This window comes from Alligator mississippiensis, chromosome 3 (genome assembly GCF_030867095.1).
Source record: "Alligator mississippiensis isolate rAllMis1 chromosome 3, rAllMis1, whole genome shotgun sequence".
Lineage (NCBI taxonomy): Eukaryota > Metazoa > Chordata > Crocodylia > Alligatoridae > Alligator > Alligator mississippiensis.
Window position 1 is genome coordinate 163,951,961 of NC_081826.1, and position 20,236 is coordinate 163,972,196.

Consider the following 20,236-nt stretch of genomic DNA (forward strand, 5'->3'; position numbering starts at 1 on the left):
CTTCTGGTCAGCACCATGTCCTGGTGCATGCAGCTGATGTTGGAATGGGTTGAGGTGAGTACAGACAAGCAGAGCCCCAGGCAGTGTGGGGTGCAGCACTCACCCCAGCCCGTGCTGGAGTGGCCCTGGGAGCATCCGACACCAGCTGCCTGCACCAGGGCACAGCGCAGACCAGGAGCAGAGGTGAGTGCAGACAAGCAGAGCCCAGGTGCAGGGGGACAGGCAGAGCATGGTGCAGCCCAGTAGCTGCAGGCAGCTGGCTCCAGCCACTCCTGGGGCCGCTCCAGCATGGACTGGGATGAGTGCCACTCTGTTCCCTCTGCTTTGCTGCCTTGTGCAGCCCCAGCAGTGGCACCCCTCCCCCACCCATTCCCTAGTCCCAGCCTCACTCCCGCTCTCCCTCCCTCACCGCCATGGGAACCTATCCCTATTTGTTACATTGTGACGTGGGTTTGCTTTATGCAAATTAGATATATGAGCCATTCTCTGGGAACGCATGTACTGCATAAATCGAGGGAAACCTGTATTGGCAGTTCTTGATTGCAAGTTAACCTGAGCCTTTATCTGGGATTTAGTCCTCCCCATTCTCCACACTAAAAACCCTATGACTTGGGTTTTGCTTGTACTTTAAGCCTGGGCTCCAATTTAGCCCTGTCAGGAACCCACCCCCTTTGCAGTTAGGATGGAAGAAAGAACATCTCAAAGCAATAAGAACCTGCCAATGATATTCCTATAGTTCTTCCTGGTTGAAAGACATAGTCCCTCACAAGCTCCATAAAGGACTAGGAAAGAGTCCCAGAGTATCCCAGAAAAACAAAATGGAATGTGCCCCCAGATACACACAAGCAAATGCAGCCCTGGTGGGGTAATAACCCATTTGTGGTTTTGCTAAAGGGATGCATGCACCTGGGCTGGGGTAACCCGTGTACCAGTCACCTAGGTTAATTATGCAGTGACAACATACCATAAGAGTCCTCTCTGCTGTTGTATCTCCCTCCATTCAAATGACTCATAAATGTTAATGGCTGTTTGGCTGCCCTGAGCTCAGGATTTGGCTGAAGGCTCCTGAAACAAGATGGAGAAAATCCTATCAAAATCTCTTGTCTTTCAAAGCATATGAAACTTCTCCAAAGCATTCCTGCCTTTCCCCCAGTCAGTTATAAATAGTTACGTACACACTTCCACATTTTCAAGAATCCTAAAGAGCATGGTATTTGAAAGAGAATTTCACAACAACATAATTGAAGGGTCAGGCAGGGAAACCAAGGACTCATGTCTGAGTCAGAGTCCTGGTTCTGCCATAATTTATAAGAGGTGTGACACCGAAAGGCAGTATATATAAAACACATTCAATGAAATGCCAGTTCACCCAGCTACATTCAACTTATGGAACTCCTTGCTCCAGAAGGCTATAAGATGGATTTTTAAACGGGCTGAATGGTTATGAGACAATTAATGTATGCTTAATAATACCATAATACATAAGGGTCCTGATCTTAGCAAAGCAGTTAAGCATGTGCTTAGCATACATGGGACTTATGGACATTGTTAAATTATTTGCTGAGTTAAAGCCAAAATTATTTAAAGCTTGGGTCAGGAAGAATTCCTCCCCTGTATCTCCATGCATAACATTGCATAGTGAACTTCATGCCTAACAGAGAACTGAAAGGTTTTCAAAGCTTCATAATGCTGAAGGCCAGAGAAGACCATTTGATCATCTAATCTGATCTCTTGTGAGTCACTGGCCATTAAATTTCATCCAGGTATCTCTAAACTAAACCCTAACACTTCAGTTAAACTAAAGCATTTAAGTATTTAAGAGACTAAACTGTGTGCCACAGGCCAAAAATAGGAGAGACCCAGACAGTACCAATGCTTGAGGCCTCTACAATGACAGAGCACTAATTAGGTGTGAGGACCCTGTCCCATGCTGCAGGGGAAAGTAAAAACTCCCATTCTGGGCAGCAAGATAACAGCCTGGATAGATTAGTAAAGTGGAGACAGCCTTGTTTCCATTCAAGCCAATGACATCCCTCACTGAATTTAATTGTGGCCGACATCTCTGATCCAGGATGGAAAGTCCTACCTGCTGTGAAATGACAAGTTTCCTTTTTAAAGGCAAAATGCCCTGATCCACATAATTGTGAAGTCAGTGGGAGCAGGCACTGTTTATAAAGTCTAATTTGCTTTTTCATTTTACATAGCTGCTTTGCCTGCTGTCACATTAAAATCTGATGATCTGATATCAGGTAGATCACCTCATGCTATGAAATAGCTGGTGCATAAATGTTGGAGATATACACATGATGACAAATAAAATGATAAAATAACCTTTCCTTAGAAGAACAAACAAGCAGGTTTTTCAAATTCCTATTCAGTTTGCAGCAATCTTATTCTGTTCCAGCAAGGGAACTTGCTGCTATTCTATCCTATCCACCCTCTTACAGAATGCATATATATATGTATATATATATATATTAGGCTCCTGGGAGGATGGGGAGGCTGACATGCTTTGTATCAGGGGTGCCAACCTACAGTATATGTACCACAAGTAACATAGGCAGCCTCTATATGTGGCATGTGGCAGACCAGGGAGGAGGCAGGCAACACAGAGGTAGATAGGTCAGGGAACAGAAAGCAGAGCAGCAGATTGAGTAGGGCACAGGACAGGGACTAGAAAGCAGAGTAGCCAATTGGGCAAGAAAACAGGATGGGAGTGGCACTTGAGGAGGGAGTGCAGGTAATTTTGGCAGGGGGTAACTTGTGGCCTGTCTACCCAAAAGGCTGGCCCCCACTGCTTTAGATAGACCAATATACCCTAGTATATCTCACCACCAGTACATTTACACCAGTATAACTCAGCAGATGTGTACTAGCTGTTAGGAGTTTAAATAAGACTATAGTATTAAAGAATCCTAGTGTTGGCTACAAATGTCCAACTCGGGATCCTTAAAATTCTAGTTTATTAGGCAGATTGAAACACTGTAATCATAAACCTTGGGGCTGGTCCCCACACACACACACACACATGCACACACATACACACACACACAGTAACAGGCTACAGAGTCAGGTATACCTATCCTGCAAGTGCTGGAGTCTGCCATCGATGGCCAGTCAAGGCTTCTTTCAGTGTGGTGTTATCCTCCAGAAGGGGGTTGCCGGCTGGTCCTTCTGGCTGGACAGGTCTGGTCAAGTTGGAGATCAAGAGGGCGCCACTGAGGGTCACTTTTCACTGCCTTTTATCTGTCCTTGGCAGACTTTGGTGACTCCCCAGTTTTCAGGTTTGCCCAATCCAGGGGTCATTGACCCTTGTGGGACTTCCCCCCCTCGGTGGCTACTGGACGGCATCTGTCAGCCCCAGGGGTCATCCGCATGTACATGCAGGTTTGGGAGTCCGTTGATGAATTTAGAATAGGGCTCTGGGAGTGGTCGATCTGGAGATATTCAGCCCAAAAGTTGATCTCTGGCGTTGATTAACTCAGGCCAGGGCTTCTAGCCCTTGATCAGTGATGTTTAGAGATTTCCTGGTTGCTACATCGTCTTCTATTGAGTTCTTCTGTTGGCTGATCTGCAGCTTCCAGGTGATAATTGCTGTCTGCTACTATGTTACACATTCAATCACGTTACACATTCAATCACTGATTCATTCACTCTTTCAGGGGCCAGCCTGATACAGAGAAGGGCAGTTTGATTCCTACCCTTGTTGACATTGTTACAATGTATAACTTACTAAAACACATTTAGTTGAAAGTTGAAAGGTGAGGAGTATAAAATATAAGCTACAAACGCCATGGCACACAAATAGATAAAAATACCAAAATACAAGGGGAGATACAAAATGCACACACACAAATTTTAAAACACAATTCCTTATCTTAAAGTGAAAGAGAGGAAGGAAGAAAAGGTAGAAAAAGAGAAACATATCCAAAGAGGGGAGAGCAAATGTAGGCAAGAGGAAAAGGGGGCTTTCTGCTACACTAGGGTTGAACAAAACTTCAAAAATCATCTCATTCAACCCTCTGCACAGCTGAATGATCCAGTATTACTAAACTATCCCAGGCAGATGCTGATCCAACCTTGAGATTCCACAACCTCCCTAGTAGCTTGTTCTGTAGACCTATTGTTCTTACAGTTATGGAGTTGTTTTTCTGACATTTGATCTATATCTATTTGGCTATAGTTTAAAGCATTGTTTAATGACCTGTGAAGGGAGAACAGTGTTTCTCCATCTTCTTCATGGTATCCTTTAAAATATTTGAAAACTGGTATCTCATTTCCCTTTCTTCCATGTTTCTCCCAAGTAGATATACCCCATTCCTTCAACCTTTCTGAAGATAGATTGCTTTCTAGATGCTTTATCATCTTAGTTGCTTGTGTCTACATCCTCTCCAATGTCTCTACTTTTTTATAATGAGGTTTCCAGACTGTGCTCAGTAGAGTCCTCACACCCTCCATACCTTGCCAATGATGCTTTTCTTAATACAAAATAGCATTTCCCTTTTTTTAGTGATAGTGTCGCATTGCTGATTCCTGCTGAGTTTATGATTCATCATAACCCCTGGATTCTTCTTAAAATACCAGTTTTTCCTCCATTCTGAATTTGTATATTTGATTTTCCTTGATTGGCAGCCATCAGTCTTGGGAGACTGTGGAGTTTGGCCCTTTGGTGGGTTACCAAGTACCACCGCAGCTTCTTGGGTAGCTGAGCCTGGTATGTGACAAGCAGACCCTTCAGTAACTTGCACATACAAACTCAGTTGAGCTTGCACAAGTATGCCAAATACCGTCTTGTCTTGCCTGCCTCTGATGCCTCTTCTCTGTCTCATCATCAGGGATCTGGATTTTCTGTTTGCTGTGGAAAAATATGGAGAACCATGGATTTTCTCCTTTAATGGAGAAAAGTGCAGATTTTCTCTTTAAAGGAGAAAATCACAGATTTTCCCCTTTCAAGGAGAAAAGCATGGGAAATGGAGAGTTACCAGCTGGCAGAGTTCCAGCTTGCAAAGAGCTGCAGGGAGCAGGAGGAAGGCAATCAAGGAAGGGAACGCTACGTGCACATGTGCGACCACAAATGCACAGGGCAACCAGGCAGTGGTGGAAAGCAGCTCCCACAATTCCATCCAGGTAAGTATCCACAAAGTCAGTTTCACCATCAAGAACAAGATTGCTGATGTGCTCCCCAAACTCCCTTTGGGTGTCAGTGAAAGGCTGACTCTTCACCTGCACCTCAGCCAAAACCAATGCACCACTGTCATCGGCACATATGCTCCAACTCTGGATTCTGATGAGGAAGTCAAGGAAAGGTTCTACTCTGATCTCAACAATGCCTTTGCCTGTATCCCCAGGGACGACAAGGCCATTCTCCTGGGCGACTTCAGCACCCGGGCTGGATGTGATGATGAAATCTGAAGCGGAACTAGACACCTGTGCCCAGACTATTGCGTTTACATCGCATTGGAACCAGGACTGGTTCAACTCCAATGACACTCAGATCTACGATCTCCTCAAGTGGAAGCATGCAGCCTTTATTGCCTGGCAAAGCCATCCACGAACTCAACGAAAGACAGAAGCTTACCACCGGCTGAAGGCTGAGGTCCAGTGTCGTATCCGTGACATGGAGAACAACTGGTAGGTGAAGAAGGCACACGTGATCCAGGGCTATGCCAACCAGCATGACATACGTAACTTCTTCCAGACTACCAAGGCAACCTACGGACCCTGCTCCACTGGACAAAACCTCCTCTGATCACAGGACAGCTTCTGGCCCCTCAATGACAATGATGGCATCCATCTGCATTAGAAGGAGCATTTCCAACTCCTCCTTAACCAGGAGTCCATCGTATCAGAGGAGACCCTCCAAGCCATCCCACAATGCCCTGTGGTGTATTTCCTTGGCAATCCACCAACCATCAGAGAGCTGAAGGGGGCCATTCAACAGATGAAAACCAACAAAGCCTGCAGGCCAGATGGTACACCCACAGAGGTCTACCATGCTGGCGGCTTCCGGTTCATATCATGACTCCACTGGCTTATCCTCCACCTTTGGGACAAAGAGGACATCCCTGGGGATCTCAAGAATGACCATCTTGACCATCTACAAGAAGGGGGACAAATATGACTGTGGGAGCTACAGGGGGATTTCCCCCCTGTCAATTGTGGGTAAGATCCTGGCCTGCATCCTCCTGAACCACCTTTGTCCCGTCACTGAGGATATCCTTCCTTTTAAAGTCACCAGGGGGGACCAGCAGGGTTTGGGAGAGACCCTGTTCCCCCTAGCGCCCCCTAGGGTAACAAGGAATAACAGCCACAAATTGTTAGAGAGTAGGTTTAGACTAGACATCCGAAGGCACTACTTCACAGTCAGAGCAGCTAGGGTCTGGAACCAACTTCCAAGGGAAGTGGTGATGGCTCCTACCCTGGGGGTCTTTAAGAGGAGGCTTGATGTCTACCTGGCTGGGGTCATTTGAGCCTGGTTTTCTCTCCTCTTGATGGTCTACAAGGCCCCTTCCGACCTTACTTCTATGAATCTATGAATGCAGTGTGGCTTCTGACCATCCCGGGGCACTGCGGACATGGTTTTCATTGCCAGGCAGATCCAAGGAAAATGTTGGGAGCAAAATCAAGAACAGTTCCTCGCTTTCATTGACCTGACCAAGGCATTTGATTCCTTAAATTGTGAAGCTCTGTGGACCATCCTCCAATGCCTTGGCTGCCCACTGAAGTTTGTCACCATGCTGAGGCTCCTGCATGATAATATGACCACCGCTGTCCTGAGTGGAAGATCTAAAACAGACGCCTTCCGCATCTGGACCGGGGTCAAAAGTTTGTATGATTGCCCTTACCCTCTTCACCATCTACCTGACTGTCATCATCCATCTCATCCAAGATGATCTATCATCCACTGTCAGTATACAGTATCAACTGGACAGGGAGCTTTTCAACCTCAGGTGCTTCCAGGTAAAAATTAAACTTACCACCAGGGATATCCATGACCTTCAATTTGTGGACAATTGCTGCATGATGGCTCACTCTGCATAGGATGTGCAAGCCACCTTAGATCTCTTCAACACTTCATATAAGAGACTTGGCCCCAGGCCAGCTGAACAGCCCTTGCACTATCTATGGAGATGGGGAGGCTCTGGAGTATGTGGAGCACTTTGCATATCTTCCAGCCAACTCTCTCAACAGACTACCACCAATAAAGAAGTCCAGCACGGGGTCAACTGCGCCAGTGCCACCTTCTTCAAGGTGCGATAATGTGTCATCAAAAATAGAGACCTTCAGAAGTTGACGATGGTCCTGGTTTACAAGGCTATCGTGCTGACCACCCTTCTCTACTGCAATGAAATCTGGACCGTTTCCCAACACCACATTAAGACCCTTGAGAGCTTTCACCAGCGGTGCTTGTGTCAAATCCTGGGGATCAAATGAGAGGACTGCTGGACCAGTCCTCCATGAAGCTGCATCTACCAACATCGAAGCCTTGCTCTTGAGAAATCAACTCCGATGGATGGGCCACTGTGTCCAGATGTTCAAGAACTGCCTCCCTTGCCAGATTCTCTTTTCCCAGCTCTCTGTTGGCCAACACTCAAAGGGTGGCCAAAGGAAACGGTACAAAGATGCACTCAAGGTTGCCCTCAAGCACAGAGGCATTGACACCAAAGGCTGGGAGGAGCAAGCTGCTGACCATTTGGTGTGGTGCCACCTGGTTCACCAAGGCACACACCAATTCAAGGCCCAAGGACTCAATATTGAGGCAGAATGGCGGCAGCGGAAGAAGGAGAAGGAGACCAACCCAGGGCTGCGAATACTATTCCCCCATGCAACAATATGCCCCCGTTGCTGAAGAATGTGTAAATCCAGAATTGGGCTCCTCTGTCACCTGAGGAATTATCAAGCCTGACAGACATCATCCTTGACTTTGAGGGACTGCCGACGATGACGACGACATGGCAGCCAGGGAGTGATGGAGAGCAGCTCCCTCAGTTCCCTCCAGGTAAGTGTGCAGGGGAGGTGGGGGGCACAGGCCACACGTTGCATGGCGGGGAAGGAGCACAGACTGGTCAGGGGCAGAGTGTGGCCATGTATTGGGGGGTGGGAGGGGGCATAAGTGATGGGATGGGAGGGACATGTGCCCCTCAAGATTTCTGCGCCCACAGCAGGGTGCAGGGCTGGACCAGCTCCAGAGAGGCTGCTTCCGTGGCCCAGTCCACCGGACCCAGAGCAGAAGAGTGTCATGTTGCCATAGCCACTAAGATGAGGCACAGCAGTGCTGTGGAGTTGTGCCCCCCACTGCTGCCAGGTGGGCAGGGGGCATCTCACTTGGTGGCCATGGCAGTGCAGTGCTCCCTTCTACACCAGCCCCTGCACCCTGCAGAGGCAGCTCCTGCCCAGACTTAGTCCAGCCCCACAGCAGCCCCGCACCCTGCTGTGGGCACAGAAATCTTGGGAAGGCATACGTCCCCCCCACCCTCATCCCATGCATCACCTGTACCCACACCTCCCCTTCCCCACACACCCACTTCCTTGCTCACACACCGAGGGCAGGGTGCAGCAAATCAAGTGGGAGGCACCAGCAGGGCTGAGGGTTGGGAGGGAGGGGCACCGACAGGGCCAGGGGGCTGTGGTTTTGGAGTGAGGAGCACCAGCAGGGCTGGAGGGGGCAGTGGGTCAGGAGTGAGCAGCAATGGCATAGGCAGGGCATCGGCATATCAGGGCTGCTCAGCGTCACAAAGAAATGGGGGAGACAGCCGCAGATGGACCCACATCCTGATGAGCAAAGGGGACAGGCAGAGTTCTTATTTTCCACGATAAATGCCTTGTGTTTGATTTTGGGTTTTTTATAGGTTTTATAATTTATTTTATTATAGTGATTGAAGTACTAGTAGGCTTCCAAATTGCTTTAAAATTGTAGATGTATCAATAAAACATTGTGTTGAACTAATATCTGTATCTATCTATCTATCTATAGATATATACGTAGATATATCTATAGATTTCTTTTTAATCACGGAAAAAATGTTGATTTTGGTTTTATAAATCAGAGAATTTGCAATTTTTTTATCAGAAAATTTGGAGTTTTTAAACAGAGAAAACCAGGATCTATACACATCATTGAGCCTGTCCATCTTGATTTTACATCCGTCCGTCCATCCGTCTTTACATATGTGCATAATAACAGTTCATTTTCTCTGTGTTGAATCTCCTCTTACTGTCTGTAGTCCAGTTCTCCAATCTATCAAGATCCCTTGGAATTTTTATCCTAGCTTGCAGTGTTTGAAATTCCTTACAGTCTTTGGGTTGTCTGCAGACATGATCAGTATATTCTGTACTCATGTCATTAATAAAAATACTAAACAACACTGGACCTAGAACAGAACCCCATATGATTTCCCCCTCTCCTCCTGTCCCCCTAAGACACAGTGATGCTGATAGGTTAAGGGAAGTATATGGAAGACATGGAGAAAATTCATATACTGTCTTATTGGTCATGTACTACTGCCACTAGTTACTATAATCTTAGGCCACATACCATTCTCCTGGTAAAAACTAGCTGGGCACAGGTGTTCATTTGGTATCTCCTAGGTGAAACACAACACCTGGAGGGTCTCCATTGCCAGAGAAACTCTCTTGCAAGACTGAGGGCACAGACAGCTTCCCACAGTAATTGAGAACACTTTGCATTTAACGTTCCGAGTTACAACAATCCCTCTGACCAAACAGAAGTTTGCTCTTCTTTCCAGGAGGGAGGGGAATCTAGGTGTTGGCTGGGAGCCTGCAGACAGCTTCTTCTAGCAATGGCCCCTCCTCTCTCCCAGTTTGTCCCTGTTTTCAGAATGGGAAGTGGGGAAAGGGAGCAGAGGGAACTCTTCTAGGGGTTTCCCAGGAGGCATTGGAGAGTGGGGTGGGTGAATTGGAGCCCCCCACACCTCAGGGAGGGTTCCAATACACCCAACCCACCCTGCAGCAGGGGCTGAAAAACCCCCAGACTGAACTCCCTCTGCTCCCTATTCCCCCTCCCATTCTAAAAACAGTGATAGGCAGACAGAAGTTACAAAAGACACTCTGTTTTGAAGTGTCTTTATCTGAACCCTCATGCAAGAGGGTTCAGATTTTTGCCTGATCAGCCATTTTTTGAAGTTGCCTGCAGCCATGCACTTGTTTTTGGTCACGGCTATGGATCTCTTTCTATGGGCAGACCAGGCAAAAATTGTCACTTCTGTCTGCACCCTGAATACCTGTGTGCTGCTCCATTCCCCTTCTGGTCCTGGTAACCAGGAGTGGAGCAGCCTCTGCTCCCCATTCCTTCCCCACACCAAGATCACCCCAGTCTGATGAAGGCATGGAGAACAGGAGAAGAACAAACAAGCAGAAAGATTTCTAGCAGTGGAAAGGTCTCAGAAATGTTGAGACATTTGCACTACTAGAAATGAATGCCTGTTCTTGGCTTTAGTGTGTTGCAGGATTCTCAGGTACAGGTGAATTATCATATGTTATCTGGGAATCCTTTTTCATTTTTGCCTGGATAGGTGATTGTGAGCATTTCTATGGGTGATCTTTTTGAGATAGATAGATAGATAGATAGATAGATAGATAGATAGATAGATAGATAGATAGATAGATAGATAGATAGATAGATATGAATTGCAATTAATCTCTAGTCATTTTCATCGGACCTGATGATCTTGTGAAGCCCCTTCCCTTCCAGACCCTAACATTCATGAATAATCTTAATTTTTTGGAAGCATGTAACATTTGAAACACACTGCTCTCTGCTTTTGAAAATGTACCATTTAGGAGTATGTTCTTCCCAACTTTGGCTTACAGTTCATGAAAGATCCTGAATCTTTTCTAGGATTTCCGTTCTTCTGGGACTGGTTAATTTGAATGGTTTGAAATTCTGTTTTTATTAGGAATTTAAAATCACTTCAGATTAGGACATGCACATTCACAAGCACAACCTACTGTAAAACTGATGTGCCTGCTTCCAGCTGACCTGACATATAGATAGACCTGTAATGGACTAACCAGAATTGAATGTGTCTAATGTTTAAAGTGCTAATTGGTGATCCCATGGGAGCCAGAAAAATATATGAAAGCAGATTTAGATTCTCCTCTGGCTTAGGGAGTAAGTTTTTCTTTTTCCCTCATAGTCAAAAGCACTTCGAGAAAAATGGCTGTTACAAGGGATTCCTGCTGGCTCAGCAGAAGAGGAAGAAGCCAGAAGGAGGCAGTCAGAAGAGGATGAGCTAAAGGTGAAAGAGCTTGAAGACAACATCCATAGGTAGGTGGCTGTTTTTCTTTGCATTCAAAGGGTAGCGCAATGAGTTCTGAGGTCTGTGCATGATTCCTGCAGGCACATTCCCCATTGTTTTGCACTTCTAGTCACTGAAACTGGTGCAAAATAAACTGGGTGTGCATTGCTACTGTCCTTTTTTATCCCTTTATATGAAATAAATGATTAGACAAAGTGAAGCAGAAGGAGAGATCTTGGCTTGCAGGTATTTTGTCCTAAATATTATGTTGTTCAATTTGCTCTCTAGATTTGTGTGTGGACTTGATGGGTTTTCTTTTTTTTTTCTGCGATATTATGTCCCAGAACTAACAATTCCGTTTAAATGAGCTTCTCTCAGTTCCACTGGTGTAAATCTTGACTGACTGAATTCAGCACAGTAACTGCTGAGTAACAGCCAATTTGCAGCCCAAAGTCTTGCTAGCTGGAGGAATGTAAAGAGGGAGGAAAGGCAGTCCTGAGGCTAAGATGCTACCACATATTTAGAGGGCCTGAGTTCTGTTTCTTGCTGTGACTCAGATTTGTTATGTGACTTTGGGCAAGTCACTTAAGGTAAGATCTTACTTTACCTGGGCATGATCCTATTCCAGTGAAAAACTGTTAACAAAAAGGGTGAGTGGGTCTTCCTCCTACTTTCTGTGACTAAGGGTGCATGCAGATGAAATGGGGGCCTTAAATTAAAGCAATGGATTTTTAAAAACACCCCTTCAATTTAGGGCCTTTTAAGTCCCGTGTCATGCACGCACGCAAACTTACATGCCTCTCCGGCAGCAGGAAGTGGAGGACAATCTGCCGGCAGGTGGAACGGTCCCTGGGCTGCAGGGGTGACTGCAGCAGAGCTTGACTCTGCAGCAGTGGTGGCCCCCCCAGGCGGCACCCACCTGCAGGCACCTGGCTTGGGTGGTCCCAGGGGGCACCACAGCCACAGAGGGAAGCACTGGGCCCCGGCACAGCTCAGGCAGGCAGGAAGGCTCCAGGGGGAACAATATATATATATTGTTCCCCCTGGAGCCTTCCTGCCTGCCTGAGCACAATATATATCAGCCTTGCTGCTTTTTTTTTCCTTTTCTTGGGTGGAGCCTGCCTTCCTGAGCTGCTGTCAGGCTGTCTGCACAGGCATCCTGCAGAGTCGTGGAGCTGCGTGGAGCCTGGGGCTTTGCTGCATGGCTGTAGGGTAGCAAACTAAAACTCCTCCTCGGTCATTTAAGCCATGTTACGCCACTGTATTTGCTACAGCGGCTGGAATTACTGCATAATACACCACCGACACATGCAAAAACCAACACCATTAAAGCGGTGCAAAAGCATTTAACCCACTTTAATGTGTTGTGCACACATTACTCCTCATTTCATGTACATACAGCCTTAGTCTTAAAGGCTAAGATGACAGAATCTTTCAAAAGTAGATGCATTAATGGAATTTCAGGAAAGTAAGCAGGACAGAATAGGATCATATTTGGATTCCTAATAAGTGGAATACAGCCTTTCATCCTTCTAGGCCTCCCAGAAGTAAATAGGGTACTAAAACTTCCTTATTTCACAGGGTGCTGGAAAAATAATGTATTACAGACTATGAGGCCACCACATACCTGATGGTGATGGGAGTCATATGAATACTAAGCTAATTGAAATTGCAGAATTGGGGCTTTGTTTTTGTTATGCTTGATGAGGTTATTCTGTTTATCAGACTTTTATAAGGAAAAAAAAGAGCAAATCAAGAAACTTGCAGAAACATATGCATCTCATTCTTACCAGCAGATGTTCCTCTTTTACTTGCTGTACAGACCTGGAAGGGGTCAATGAGAAACTGGATTATTAGTGAGGAACATCTGCTTTTGATTCTAAAAATAGTCACATCTACTTTAGAGCACTGGAATTGTTTTCATGGTTTTTTGTTTAATTAAAATGATGAGAAAATTAGGGCTGTTGAAAATTTTCTGTCATACTTGTTTTTTGATGGACAACTGGATGTTTCACTATTCAGTGAAGCTTTTGCAAAAATGATGGATTTCCTTGAAACATTTGTTTTCCATTAATCAAAATATTTTGACCAAGCATCAGTTTGGTCAAAAACGATTATAATAATTGAATTCTGATAAAAGATCAAAATTTTCCAAAGTGGGGAGGAAAAGAACATTTAGGGTCATTTTAGGATCTTGTCCAAAAAAAACCTCAGCAACAACAACAAAAAAAAAACAAATAATCCTCCCCTCCTGCCCCCAGAACTTCCATACTATAAAAACATATTTCACATCAGGCTGAATCCTTGAAAATACTGAGTACTCTGGACCCAGTCTCCAAAGCTTTTATGCAGGTGTTTTACCTTGAGCTTGTAAGCAGTTCCTTTGTAATCAACAGCACTCCTCCCATCTTTCAATGCTTTGCTTAGTTAGGCCCCACGGTTTTTAGCACCATGTTCAGTCAAGACTATAAAACATGAAGCAAAGCCTTTAATCCTGTGATTTGGATTTTTTTCCCAAAATCTATGACCAGAAGATAAATCATGAAAAAGTTCTGTCTCAGGGACCCACAAACCATCCTTGCAATTCACTGAGCCAAAGAATCTGTCTGAGCCCTCTTGGGACATAAATAGGTCATGATTCTTTATACCATGCTTTAATGTAAAATCAAAAATGGGAAAAGAGTTCTCTTTTAACTCTGGGAGAGTGCCGGCACAAGGTTACTACATAGTAAACTGACTGTATTGCATGGTTAAAAGCAGGGCAGACACATGGCACACAGCCTTACTATGCAGTAGATCATTTGACTCCAGGGTAAAGTTACCACTTGAAAAATTGGTAGTAACTTCCCAGTGTGGGAAAGTTACTACCTGGAACGCATGGTATGTTGGCTTCCCTAGTCAATTCATCCTGGGGGTCACTCTTTGCCCAGTGCAGGCTGGCTTTCTGCCATCTAGCGGCTGGGGGCTGTAATAGTACCCATGGCTGGCAGGCTGCCAACTTGGGAGAGCTGGTCATGAGCCTGCTTCTTACTACAGAGTAAATTTGCGGTACAACACCGTAATATCCCAGGTAAACTACTTTGGGGTAATTGTGTCATATCACTTGGCTTCAACATTAGGGTAAAAGGATAATGAGGATCACGACTCCTCTGTGGACTTTAATTCTTACCGTATTGAACAGTTTCCTTGACACCTTGGTTCACCCAATCAAATCCCATCAAGGTAGATGTAAATGGAAGTGTCACTGTTTGTGGCAAAGACCTAAAGAAGACGGCATGAATGAGAGTGAGAAAAGGAAAGCTGAATGAATTTTAAATGTTTCAGGAATGGTGATTTTTGTTTGCCTTAAAATGATGGGCTTTGTCTCAGGAGGTGTCACTGGAGCCAAAAGATGTTGCAGTGGTTCCCAAAGAGCACGACATGGCATACTAATGTGCTGCAAAAGCAGCAGAAGCATACCTCAAAAAGTGATACTTTATCAGTATCAGAGCTAGCCCATAACGTTTCCCACGCATCTGGAAATGTGGTGGTGGAGAAGCAATGGCTGTTAGCAATCCCACTGGTCACGTGCTGCCAAATGTCCAGGCTCCACACAACAGGAATGGGTCCTGGCCATGCTGGCCCCATGTAGCAAGAATGAGCCCACAAAACAGAGTGAACCAACAGCTTGTGGACCAACCTGGCACCACTCATCGAGCCCTCAGGGACAAAAGGTGTTTAGCACCACTGGTGTGTGTGTACAAACAATGTGCACTGCCAGCCAGTTTTAATTTAGAAAAAAAGTGTGCCTCAATTTTAAACAGTTTGGGAAACATTGTGTTAGAGGGGAGTTGAAAGTGGTGCATATTAATACTGGTGGAGCAAGGTACTACGTCCTATGCAGTGCCATAGCAGGGGGGGCAGCAAGCAGGGCGACCGCCCCGGGCGCCAAAGCGAAGGGTCACTAATAGGCGCTGCCCAGCAGGGGCGGGGCAGGGCATGGGACAGAGAGGCACAAGCAGCTCATGGAGGGGGAGGTGGGGCACTCCCACTGCTGTATGCACTCCTGAGCAAGCATGAGGGGGCATGTGACCCCTGGCTCTGATCATGGGGCAAGGTTGGGATGCCGCTGCAGGCTTTACCCAGGTGCCAAACTTCATTGCTATGGCACTGGCCCCATGGCTTCCATGTGACTGCTTGTATGCTTCTAGGGAAGCGCATGCTTAAGTGCCATGTTTAATCAGAGCCTAAAGGCTCTCTCTCTTATGGAAGCATGTTACTGAAAAGATGAAGCTGGCTCAAACTCCATTAACTAAGCAGACAGAAGATTGATTGAACTAGATGTCCGAGAGGATAGGGAAACTATTGTTTCATTGTGAGACAAGCCAGAGGGTGAAACTATCAATGTGTACCATATGACCGCTGTACCAGGAACCTCAGGCATCCTTCAGAGATTCAGACTGTATCATATGGAAGAACACGGAATTGCTACAGTACTGAGGCATCTGTGAAAAGAATCTTGTGACACGTTCTGGGACGGGGATGGGAGGAGGGCCCCCTTATTGGATGAAACATAAATATTTTGGCTCTTGCTTTAAGAACAGGGTAAGACTGGTTTCTTATTAGCTTAGGGAGAGGTAGTTAGCTATGTCTAAAGTCAGGTACCTTAGGGTATGTACAGAAGTTGCATTTTTCACCATTTAAAGTGCTTTATTGCCGTGCCTTTACAGAATTGCATGGTTTTACAGCACTTTAAAATGGGTACAATGCTTTAAATTAACCCTTGTTAAATAAGGCATTACATTTTAAGTTCTGTATTTTACAGCACTTTAGCAACCTATAGCACTTTAAATAACTTCTGTATGCTGATCAAATTTCTGACCAGTGGAGAAGCTCCAAGAGTCTGTGACGTGCCCCCTGCCTCCTAGCCTGGAAAGTGCAGGGAGGCTCAGAGGCTGTGCTTCTTCTCCCCCCCCCCCCCCCCCCCCCCCCCCCAACTACACTTCTGTCATGTACCTTCATAGGGCTATACAAAGTGTGCTAAATTACAGCACTGTAAAATGTGCAAAGAACATTTCTGTACACACCCTTATGGACTAATCAGAGATGCATAAGCTTTTGTAAATTGTGTCTTACTTCATCAGATGCTATGAAGGGATTGCAGGAAGTGAAGCTTCTAGTCATTGGCCCCAGGTACAACTGTGGCAAACAGGGATCGCCCAGCTACCCCTTCTCCCTTGCATTCTACCATCTTATTTATTTACTGGGGATAGAGCGGCTTCCAACCAGGTGAATGTGTTCAGGAAAGTCACTCTTTTACTACTGCTTAGGGCTTGTTTAAAATAGTAGCTGTTTCACTGCAAGAGAATGCACTATGGACTTCCAGGTCAAAAATAAAAACTATGGCTTGGCAGACTGAGCAAAATAACACTCTCAAAACAGAATGCCAAAATAGATACTGCTTCAATTGCCTGCAGGCAGCATATAGTCTCTTGTGGGCCTGTTTTTTTCAGCGATGTGTGGAGGTGGCAGATGTCTCTGTCCTGGGGCAGTCTTAGAGCTAGCTATGCATTTAGGGCTTTGGAGGCACTGAATCCATCTTAGACAGGATAAGTGTTTGAATTAAAAAAAACCCACAAATACCCAAGTGGTACATACACAACTAATAGCATGGGCAAAATACAGATGTGCTTTACCAGTTACACTCTATCAGTGTCACCTACTGATGAATATGTATTTTTCTGGTCTTCCACTGTACAAAGGTTATGAGCCTGGTGGCTCTATAGTTGAAGTTATAGCAGCTCATGCCTTTAGCTCTAGAAGTCTCCATTTCTGTCCCTGGTTTGTTGACCAAGATGGCAGCCATAACACTCAAAAAAGGTGCTGCATATGCCAACTGGTAAGTATATACATGAATGGGCATGTCTGTGAGCAGTAGGGCTATGCAAAGCTTCAGGTGCTAATTCTATTCGGAGGAGATTCGGCCCGATTCAGCAGCCGAATCTCCAAATCCGAATCAGATCAGAAAGGTCTGAATTGATTTGAAGCTGTCCAAATTGATTCGGAAAAGATTCAGAGAGCTTCGGAGATTCAGGCAGTCACCGCTGGCTGCAGCAGAGAGCTGGACCCTGACTCCATGCTAGTAAGTAAGGGCGGGGATGTGGGGACTAGAGGAGGGGGAAGAGGACCATGGGGGGACCCCTGTGAGGCCTCATTCCCTGCCTGCTCCCTCATTCCCTCATCCCCCCTGAGCACCCCCTAACTGCCACCTGCTCTCCCAGCCCCGCCCCCCCAAGGCTGCCATGCCTGCCCCAGCTTTTTTAAAAAAAGCCCCCACTCACCTGCTGCTGCCAGGTGGGGGGGGGCGATCCCCACTGCCCTCCACTGCCCTGCACTGCATGGGGGGCTCTGCACATGGCATGGGTATCGCCCCCACACACACACACACGCACCTGGCAGCAGCTGATCAGTGCTGGGCTTTTTTTTTCAAAGAGCTGGGAGCTGGGGCCGGGCGGAGCAGCCATTGACGGGGCTCAGAGAGTGGGCGGGGGATGGAGCCAATTCGGAGATTCCACCAATTCGGCGGCAGCCGAATCTCCAAATCTGACGTGAATACTAGATGCTTCGCACAGGCCTAGGCCCAGTGAACAGTTGTCTGTTTGCACCTGACAACGTGTTTTGTAACTGCAAATGTTACGCATGGATGCAAGAAACTAGCATTTAATGTTCATTATAGGAAAAGTCATATTGACTCTGTCTGTAGGCCCTGTTGACTATTTAAAGACTTTTAGAAAGTTTAAAAATTATAGCTGGATGAATAACAGAAGTGACTTAGTAAGATTTTCTAATTTGCTTACAGGATTTAGATGGACAATTCCTATGGAAAATAATGGAAGCTTTGCAGCTAAGTCTTCTAGATAGGCTTGAAAATCTCAGCTTGTGAGAATATATTTGACTTCCTAAATAGATTGTCTTTCTTTGCATTTGCACCCATTTCATATTCCCCTTGGGCATATAACTGATGGCATTATGTTTGTGGAAATCAAATATGTAATTTATATGCATGAGTACTGATGAAAAACAAATTTTAAAGTCACAGTACTGTTACCAGGAATGCTTTTGTGCTCATACAGTTATATCTTAAGTGACCAGTCATAGCTCAACACTATAGTTCAACTTTCAATACTTGCAGTCAACCCATAAAATGAATAAAATATATTTAAATGATAGTTGAATAACTGTGAATAATAGAGTTGGGAAAAGGGAGGATTTGTGAGCAGACAGAAGTTAAATTAATTAACAAATATATGCTGTTTGTGCATTATTTCCTTAGTTCCGTAAAGGAACTACTTGCTTGCTCGATCCTTGTTTCTGGCTGTGCCTTTGGTAAAGCCGAATAAGGGATCTCTTTAAGGGGTCAGCAAAAGATATGTAAACTGGCTCAAATCCATCTAGAATTCAAATATATGTTAAAAATGAGGTTTTAAATAGCAGCAGAGTTTGGCCATCTGAGTACTTTGGAAGTCAGTGATAAAACCTCCACCGACTTCAGTGAAGATTTATGTGAATTAGTAGCTCAGTGTTGCTAAAAACACAAACAAGGGGCATGTCTACATGAGATGCTTCACTGTGCATTAAACTAATCTAACGCACAGTAAAGAGTCACTATCTACATGTGTTCTGGACTTACTGCACATTAAATTAGTCTAATGCACCATTTGCTAGTACCAACACAGACAGGTACTCAGAGCTGACCCGAGCAGGGCATGGGGCCCAGGGCCCATCAACCCATGCTGGGCTCTGTCCCTACTCTGCTCCCCCTGGACATGAAAAAGCTGCAGTAGCAGCATCAGTGGCAGGGGAAGGAGGGAAACAAGCGGCTGGACGTGGAGCCACCGCTCCCCCCAGCTCCACGCTGCCACTGCTCCACCCTGCTCTGTGGGGCCCCCACAGCCTGGGGCCCAGGATGGTCACCCTGATTTGCCCCCCTTCCCCTCCCCCCCAGGGATGGCCTTGCAGGTACTAGATAAACAGAGCATTAGGTGTTGCACAGCAGTGCATGCGTAGTTGCTGACCGGGAGCGCTCCCGGTCATCCCAGGCAGCAGGGAGCAACAGCTGCCTGGCTAAGCCATGTTGGGGGAGCTACAGAGGCAGCTGTCTCCCACCCTGTGCACATGGGGACTGGTTCTGATGTGCACAGAGCCAGGAGAGCTTTGCTAGCTGCAGGAGTAGGTGGCTCCCAGCCCCTGCAGCCACCATAGCTCTCCTGGCCCTGTGCACATGGGGACTGGTCCTGGTGTGTGCAGGGCAGGAGCCAGTTGCCCCTGCTGCCAGCACAGGTCTCCTGGTCTTGTGCATATCAGGACCAACCCCCCATTTCCTCTGTCACCCCCTGGGCAGGCCACCTGGGGGAGCCTGGAGCTCCCCTCGGCTGGTGCAGGGAGGCAGAGCAGGGAAGGAACAGCATTGGACCAGGCTGTTCCCATTGGACAAAATCTGCGCCCAACGGGGCACATGTGTATATATGTTCCCAGTGCCTTATTTTGCTGTGCAGTAGCCTTACTGTGCATTAATTTACAGATAGACATATCCAAGGAGTCATAATTTTTAACCTCCCAGTTTGCTTTTAGCATGACTAAACTTCGGGAACAAAATCCTGGTAATTCTATCCTTTGACAAGGGAGAGGGGGAGGTTGTGTGTGTTTTCTTTTGTGACCAAAGATGGTTGAGGTATGTGTGAAAGGGCCTGGTGTTCTCTCCTCTAAGGTGAGGGGTTGTTCCTCTTCATGTAACAGAAGTCAGGTCAGTTTGTATTCCTGGGACTCTGTGGCAGTCAGCAGGCTTTAATACAGTTATAATGGTTCCATAAGCAGAGTGGGTCTGGTTCCTACTCTTTCACATTGAATGCATGTGTTGTACCATGCTATCCAGCATAGATAAGGGTATCAGAGTTTGCCTCCTTCTGAACACAACTAGAAAAAAATTAAAGTAAAGCCAT

The 20,236-nt window shown here is 46.1% G+C and overlaps 1 protein-coding gene across 3 annotated transcripts in view; it reads left to right on the plus strand.

Moving 5' to 3' along the window:
• PALM2AKAP2 (PALM2 and AKAP2 fusion) overlaps positions 1-20,236 on the plus strand; it is a 469,405-nt gene that overhangs the window by 114,048 nt on the left and 335,121 nt on the right. For all 3 annotated transcript variants that reach the window (XM_014596351.3, XM_059724612.1, XM_019490693.2), the window contains exon 3: positions 11,157-11,287. In XM_014596351.3, the coding sequence (XP_014451837.2) occupies positions 11,157-11,287 (131 nt within the window). The remainder of the gene's footprint in view (positions 1-11,156; positions 11,288-20,236) is intronic.